This window comes from Saccostrea cucullata, unplaced genomic scaffold, assembly GCF_032062105.1.
Source record: "Saccostrea cucullata isolate Sc308-1 unplaced genomic scaffold, CSIRO_AGI_Scuc_v1 ctg57, whole genome shotgun sequence".
Taxonomy (NCBI): Eukaryota; Metazoa; Mollusca; class Bivalvia; order Ostreida; family Ostreidae; genus Saccostrea; species Saccostrea cuccullata.
The window spans coordinates 847886-856826 of NW_026938498.1; the positions used below are offsets into that span (position 1 = coordinate 847886).

General features: G+C 31.6%; 1 protein-coding gene across 1 annotated transcript; it reads right to left on the reverse strand.

Moving 5' to 3' along the window:
* Positions 1-7169: 7169 nt before the first annotated feature.
* On the reverse strand, positions 7170-8239 carry LOC134250462 (uncharacterized). Its single transcript, XM_062732823.1, has 2 exons — positions 8116-8239; positions 7170-7969 (listed from the first exon to the last, which is right to left on the reverse strand). The coding sequence occupies exon 2, from the start codon at positions 7917-7919 to the stop codon at positions 7227-7229; it is 693 nt and encodes a 230-aa protein (XP_062588807.1). The 5' UTR covers positions 7920-7969; positions 8116-8239; the 3' UTR covers positions 7170-7226.
* Positions 8240-8941: the final 702 nt, after the last annotated feature.

The following is an 8941-nucleotide window of genomic DNA, read 5'->3' on the forward strand; positions in this document are numbered from 1 at the left end:
AAAGGTGACCAAATGGTCATAGGACGTTCCATAACTTGGTTCCCTTTAATGGTTTCGTATACATAGACTTGGTACCGTCTTATAACCGAAGTATACGGAGTTTCCCCAAAGTGACTTAGGTCATAAGGGAAGGCTGTGTGGAATTGCTCCCCACAACTTTTAAACCCAAAACAGCTGGTTTATAACAAAAGTTGTTATGATCCTTAAGAGACAATCAGATACCTAAATTACGTCACAATCAATACAATCAATAAGTTAGCGGGTTTTAACCATCAAAACTACCTACTAAATTAATAACGTTGTACCCATATAAAACATACAAAATACACCACTTTGTCATTAAATCATACATGTTAAATTAATAAAGTCATTAAATCAATTATAGTTCATTTCGTTAACTTTTTGACAATTATTTACGGAGTTTATAAACACGGGTTCAAATTCATATATTCCAAACTTGTAAACAAGAGTTAACCCGAATTTCACAGGTACAGAATTATGTACCTAAGTGTACGTCTATTTGGGCATTTTATAATATTGAAATAGAGTCCACTGGTAAACTGATAGCGAGAATATAATGTCATGCTTCACCACTAAAATTCATCACAGAAATTTTTTGGTTTTCCGCTGCATACTCACTTTGAATACCGAATCGGACACAACACGTAACACTTTGAAATTCCAAAAACCAATATACAGAATTATGTCCTTGCCTTTGATGCGATCGACACATACTTTGTGTGCTGAATCTGGTTTATATTGAAATCAGTGCCAAAACTGTAGGAGGAGTTAGCATTTTGGTAAAGAATATCAATATCCAATGTTCTAGTGGTTTTAGTAACTAAACAACACCGGTTTTCCGAAATCTGGCTGCCCGATTCTTCTTTGCTTACACAGAATTATGTCTCAGCGTCGTTTGTGTCCTTGTGTGCACAAGGTTATATTGTCACCATTATCACGTTCTAAAGCTTCTTGTACGGAAATGCTGAACACAGGATTTTGTTCACTATTAAGGTCACATGGTAACTTTTTCTTTCCCAGTGTAAGAGTTCCTTCACCCAAGTTCAATTGACAGTTGTGCTGTTTAAGAAAATCAAGACCTAAAATCAAAACCCGATACACAGATTTATTTAATACCAATTGAAGTGTAGTCTACTTTGTGTGCCAAGTTATATTGAAATCAGTCTAACACATCCAAAACTGTAGGAGCAGTTATAACTGAACATTTTGAAAGAATTTCACAGAAATTTCTATTTTTAGTTACCACGGCAAAACCGTTCATCGAAATCAAAAACCGATACACAGATTTATGTATCTTAGTGTAGTCTACTTGTGTGCCAAGTTATATTGAAATCAGATCAAAACTCTAGGAGCAGTAGCATTTTGAAAAATTGTTTACAGACAGACGGACATTACAGACGGTAGACGGACATACGTACTGCAACATTACTTTCGCATAAGCTCATATTCTGGTCACTGACCAGTAGAGTTTTCCTTAAAAATGATATATTTGACATAAAAGATACAAATATGCAATAAAAACATGATATTCTGTGAAGACAATTGCAAATAATCATAATAATTTTTATTCTTGTTTCCAGTTTTTGACTGCGGTTAATATGTTACATCATTTTTCATGTACGCATTTCAGGACTTAAAGTATGTATTTAAGGACTTGCCATTGAGAAAAAAAGAGTCCTTTAGAAATTGAAGTAATTGTTACTTTGTTTGCACTATAGAAAGTAGAACTGTTTGTATTTTAATTTAGGATTATTGAAAAAGTATCATTCATTTGATACTTGAAGTGAGTATTTGAATGTTTTTTGAACGAACTTAATAGTTTATTGAATAATATATGGAGTGCCAATGTCTATGAAAATTATTTTAATTACATTTTATTATATAGCTGTTATTTCATATTATTTAGTATGGACAATTTGTGCAATTCATAAATATTTTTTTTTAAATGGCATTTTAGTTTTCAGGGCTATGTGCCTTTTTAAATTCCGGTAATATTAAACTCTTTTCCCCTTCTTTTCTTTTCTCGTTTCCTTTGCTGAAATAAACTTAAGAACATCTGAAGGCAGATTATAAAATATTTTATGATTTGTGATTGAACATGATTTTTATCCAACGAGTTTTTCATTATTTTTATGTATCCCCGAGCCTAGGCATAGGGATATAAAAAGCACAAAAATCCTATTCAACATCAAATCATTAGAGATTCTTTTTCTTCCATGTTTTAAACATCACAATCGTTTTTAAAAAGAGTTTTATTTAGGCACACAATGTATTAAAAATGATTTAATGATTTATCCCTCTCAGACAACACACATTGTGAGTCAGAGCAGTAAGACATAAAAATATCCACGGAATAAAGGTGTAAACAAGTATAAATATAGGATCTCCAATAATTTTGGTTGGATATGATTTTTATCCGACGAATGGAGAGATTTAATTCCAGAGCTTTGGTAAATATATATATATATATATATATATATATATATATATATATATATATATATATATATATATATATATATATATATATATATATATTATTTAAATATTATATACAAATATGCGGTATTCTTTTTATCATGTGTATGTTTTATACACTAATTTCAATCTTTTGCACTGTTTCTATATAAGAATTCACATATTTTTTCATCATCTTAACGCAAAACCCATTGTGATATCACAACGGGGAGATATAAAAAAATCCAATTAGTGATATCCACTGGATGAAGCGGTAAACATGGGATAAATTGATGTTAAAAACAGTGTGTGAGCCTTTAAGATTTGGAAAACAAATTAAAATTAGAATAGATAATGAATAAAAACATGGCAAGTTATACAACGATAAATTTAATGTGAAAGATCAACAGAACACAATTACAATGAATATGTAAATAAATGTATTTTTCTTCCAACACATCTCGTAAACAAACAACATACAGTGTCTTTTTCTTGTCTCTAGTTTGTGTCCTTTCCTAAGGTTAAGGAGAATAAGGGTATATGGAAGTCAAATAGCATCAGCAGACGCATTAAGATCAATTTGTATAATAGCGGTGTATAACCTGCATGCTTTAATGTATGACAAAGAATGCTAGAGAATGACGGAAAATGACATAAACAAACTTTCAGTTTTCCATAATGGGTGCCTCAGGAAGATCTTGAGGATATTTTGGCCAGCAAAAATTCCAAAAAAAATCTCTATGAACAAAAGATATGTACATATCACCAAGAAAATACAGACAGAGATGGATTAGTCATGTTTTAAAATACTAGTAGTATACAAAGGAATCACAGGAGTGGCACTAAAATGTACCCCATAAGAAAAATGGAGGAAAAGCCGACCATAACTACATAGAGGCAAACTGTTGAAAAAGAACTCAAGACACAAATCTAAGATGGGGGTAGAGGCGGAAATGATTTTTTTTTAAATGAAATAAATCCTTTATCATAAACGATGGCATAAATTAATCAAATATATTTTATTCCAAAGTCTGTCGTGATGATATTGTAACAGCTGCCATTTCTAAATAGAAGCTGATGAAAGAAACTTTTTTGCATAGGAAACAAGTTCAAAACTCTTCAAACATAATAACATTAATACACAAACATCACTCTTGATAATAATACTTACGTCTCTCCTTATTCATCTGTATCATGGTCTCATTGAATGTAATCTCAGTTACACGTTTGGCAGTTCATATGCGTGTATGCTACACGTCTATGCCGTCAGTAAAGGGAATTGGTTTATTTATCTCGGATTGGATAAATAAATCTAACTAGATTTCTACATGTAGGTTGATCGACAAAAACTTAATCTGTTTCAAATTGGATGCTTCATCTATAATGTATTAATGTCGTCTCAATGTAAATTCAACGCTTGAAATTAATATTTTTTAAATTATAAGTTTCAATATAGAAGTAATAGTTGTCACATTTTAACGAAGCAGAATGAAAATTGATGTTTATCAAACGATTGTTTTAACTTTATTTCCTTGGTGCTTTATCAAAAAAATTAAATGTCGTTTTGAAATATGAAACACAACTTTTGTTCGTAAATATGGGAATTGCATTTGGGATATTATGGCTTTGCTTTGCAATCTAAAAATCTGGGAAAATGATGAGAGTATCTTACGAGCTTCCTTATTTACAATGTAACACTTGTATGTATCATCCGTGGTGTTGTCTTTAGCTGGAACCAATGCATGCATCTGTATCAATAATTATAGAGTATATGCTGTGTCATGATGCCTACACCCTTTCCCACGGAACACATGCAAATCAGAAACTGCATTTTTAAGTTGTCTAAGGATACAGATTAAAAAAAAGTGGAATCTTCGCAATATTATTTATTATCGACAGAAATAATAAATCTTCACAATTCATTTTCAATTATCGTCTTTCATGTATATACGGCATAACAAGTAAGACAATTATTTGACTTTATGAATAGAATCAAAGTCTAGATGTTATTCAAATTACAAGATATCATACTTATGAAGGATTTCTCCTTAAATCTTTCAATAAATAAATAGATAAATACAGATCCGCATTTCATTTACCTCACATTTTTTTTTCGCACAAATTATGGCAATATATAAAAAGAAAATATTATCTATGTTCAGACAAAATACCCATGTAATTGATATATCCTGTTGAAGGTTCATGCGCTTTAAAATTATTATCTTCAATTCTAAAGTCGATGACTTTTAAAGGGGAGTTTTTCCAATATGTACTCTCAATGTCTCTATATGTCGAATGCTGTAAACCAACGTTTATTCACGTGCGAGAAATTTTTGCAAAGTTCACGAGAGCCCCGTCATCGCGAATATTTCTCGACGCGAACTCATAACAAGAGATCCAAAATAGGCTTATTCGCTCTAACCACTGCGCCACGCGGGCGACCGTCTATTTTTGAAGATTAATATAAAAATTATGCAGATTTTATTTATAACTTTGTTGGTGTTTATTTCAATATTTTAAAACATTTAACTTTGAATAGAAATTTAAAGCACAAGGTATTCAAAAAAAAGAGAGAAGTTTTAACAAAATGAATTAAATACTTCAATTATTTTCAAAAAATAAAGTGAAATACTTTGGAGTCTTATCTTATTGGATATTGGGCCTATTATTAGAAACAAATGCATGCAACAAAAAAAATCAGTTATACTTCATAGGTGTAGAGATCCTTCATAAAGACTTGAAAATGAGGAAAATAATGTTCAGTCGTCTTTATGAGTACTTTTTAGTATTTTGCTTGGCACTTTTTAAAGCCGGAAGGATGAATAATTGAGGACTATTGACTAGGTACCGATCGGTGAATACTGGCGCTGGTTAAGCCTTATGGTTTTGATCGAGATCAGAATTTTATTTTTTTAAAAACTGACGACTTCCACTATTCATTGAAATAAGTTCAATGACGTCTTTATTATATTGCTTAAACTAAATTTGCTTAAATGCGGAAATTTGAATATTCTCTTCCGGATAGATAGTCAGATCAAGTTTACTAAAAAAATGTTTCATCACAAAAGAACTTAATTTTTAACAAAAGACAGTTATTTTTCTTGCCCCTTTTACTTTTCGATTTTCCATTCAAATCCTTTTTTTTCAATTCCATGAGAAATAAATAACCTGGAAATCCGATCATTGTATTTTCCTTATTTGACTATAGAACAATTTAGAAACCAATCTTTCATTTTCATTGTTGAAATTTCATGAAACTGATATACGCCTGTTTTGTTTGTTAAGAGATATTTACCAATTCTGGGACGCCACAACATGCCTGTCAACGACTGCATATTTTAACTAGGCATTTTTTTTTAGCAGTGGGTGATCTTTTACGTGCCGAATCTCACTGTGCCGCGGGACTTCCGTTCATAAGGTATAGTGCATGTACATATACTATATAAATGCCCGCATGGCGCAGTGGTTAAAGTAGCTTCAGCTCGAAAATCGTGATATAAGGAGTTGACTCCATGCCCCACAATGATATTCGTACTCGCAAAGTAAAGGCCAACTCATTATTCCACGACTTTCGAGCATAAGGTACTCTAACCACTGCGTCATGGGGGCGTCTTTATAGTGCATGTACATGTACGACGGTCATGCAATAGGTAACGCAATATACAGTACATGTATATAATGTTGAGGCAGTATATTTATTTTTTCACAGCTGAAAAGTTCTATCTTCCTATTGTCGTCGCAAAGAAATTCATTCCATAGTAAGCCTTATTTTCTACAATTGCCTTAGAAAAAACACGCGTTAAATATGCCATCTGTCTGTTTTACAATTTTTGTTAGAAATAGATGTGATAAACTTTCTTGATAAATAAAAAAAAAAAAAACAAAGGTGTATTTTTTAAAGCCGAAAAGTAAGAAAAAATAAAAATTGTGGAATCAAAGAAAAGGTGTCTTTTTATAACAATATGGAGAAGCGAATGCTCCAAACATGTTTTATTTATTTTCATGTATTAAGAGAGGTTCAAAGGGCATGTATACATGAAACATATGGAGATAACGAACAGTATTCAAGATTAAGTCCATAAAATCCACACATCCAAATAATTTTAAAGTACCAGCAGTGGTTTTTTTTATGTTCGAATTGCAGCTACTAAAGCTAAACGGATTTCATGCAATGGTAGTTCAAATTTCGGGACAAGGGTATTTTTCCTGAGCCAGACATACAACTGATTAGCTTATATGCTTAGAGAAACAAATAAGATATTGAACAAAAGAAAGTAAACAGAACTTTTCAATTGCTCAAATTAGCTAGATGTAAGCCATTATGAGATTTTTTATTCCCAAAACACGTGAAAACGGTCAAAAGAAGAGTCAGATATGTCATGGGAAATTAAATTCATCGGTACCTTTGGGGTATCTCTAAAGATAAGACTAGTATGCTGAGCTTTTATTTTTGTAAATACAAAGCCCTTATACATGTGTAAAGGGTAACAGGGATTGCAAATTTTAATTTTGCAGCAAATTTTATTAGTTTGAGGAAATAAAACTAATAGGATTCGATTAAAAATAAGGAAAAATATAAAACCACAGGATGGAAAACATGTTTTACGTACTTTTCTAATTTTTAGATGACATGTTGCATTATTTATTAAACGACCACAGTGTCTTAAAAACATAATATAATATATTTTCCGTTTTAAATATTATGCATTATTTTAAGGATAAAATAATTTATTTCTTGTTTAAATCAATCAAGCTATTTCTGTAGAAGGCGCGAAACTGTACCTTAACAGTTTCCTTTTCTTTTTCGATGATCTGTGAAGTACGCTTGCCTTTGAATTATTGTTTTCTAGTTCTTCAGTTTTTGGCTTAAAGTCTTCAAGCATCTTGGACATTTCATCCACATGCATTTTCTTCTCTAGTTTTTCCCTTTTTGATGGAGTTCTTACTTTTTTAGTCAAAGAGGTTGAAAACTTTTCTGAGTTTTGGATGTTTGATTTTGCAGCTTCAGAGGTATTTTTCATAGTTATATTGTTAATTGGTTCCCTATCACCTTTCGTCATGGAATTGTCATCTCCCTTTGATAAGACAACTTCAGGGTGATGAAAACTTTGTCTTCTTGCACATTTTGTTTCTTTTTTGTCAGAAATATTCTCTGTGGAAGTCACTTCCTGCGAAGATGTCGAATACATTCCTATAACTGGCGCCTTTTCTGATTCGGATGTGTGATTTAACGTGTTGTAGGACATAGCGTCCATGTTGAGGTGACTGTATACGTTTTCTGATGTATTTTCAGCATCTTGTGATATGCTGCCGTCTTTAAATGCAACCTGTTTTTGTAAACATCTATCAGATGAAAATGCTTCTGTCAGATTATGGCATTTTGATGATTGATGTTGTTCCTTAGAGATTGGGAAATTTTCAATATATTCCCCCGCAATCATTGTACTTGTACTTGGATTTAATTGTGGTTGCCCATTGGAATCTGGAACATCTAATATAAATATAATTTTCACATCTCTTTGAAGATTATCTTAGTAACGTGTCAAAGTATCAAAGTTTGATAATATGAACAAGGATTAGAAAATACCTCAAATATAAAATGAATTACAAAATCAATCTTTGAAAAATGCCTTTTACCATTATTCCCCTGTGGATTCCTCTGGTGTTTTTGGAGTTTCCTATCAAACAAAAAATATACTCAAAATCTTATTTATTTTCATCAAAAGAATAGTCAATTTAATATTTTTCTCCTGAATACAGGACAAACAAAAGTAAAAATGTTTGAAAATCCCAAGTCTACACTACGTGCTAATGTTTCTATATAAAATATAACTAATCATTGCTCGGTTGATATTGAGAAGAAACTTTTTTTCAAGAAAAGTTTTCCTATTCATTTCCATTAAGTCTAACTTTGACCACCTGTTGATGCCTGTCCCTTCTCGAGGGTCCCGATTTCATAGAATTTTCAATCTACAATACCTGAAGATACTTATATATGAATATCCCTAATTAAAACTTTTCCATTCTTGAGAAAACGATTAACAAATATTTTCCCATAGAGGCCCGCACTTCCAGATACGAACATTGCAACAATATGCCACTCAATGTTCTCGTCAGGTGCGGGTAGTTGTCCTGAAGATAGCATTTTTTTCCATTTGTAACCGTGCAATACGCATGCACTTTACTTTTCACATAGTTAGAGAGGTAAATCAAACGTTTTATACATAATAATTGAGATAATGTCTTAACAAACAATTTTAATACAAAAAAATCGGCGTATAAAAAAAAGAATTAAAAACGAAAAAGGAACATGTAAAGAAAAAAGATGAGGTTAGTTTTTTATGGTACCTAAGTTTGAGTGTGTGTGTGTATCTCAAATTTACCCTGTAAGGTTGAATTCTGTATACATCCATATATCTTGTTGCATTGCAAACAATTACACTTTTTCCCGCATAAGTTCCCA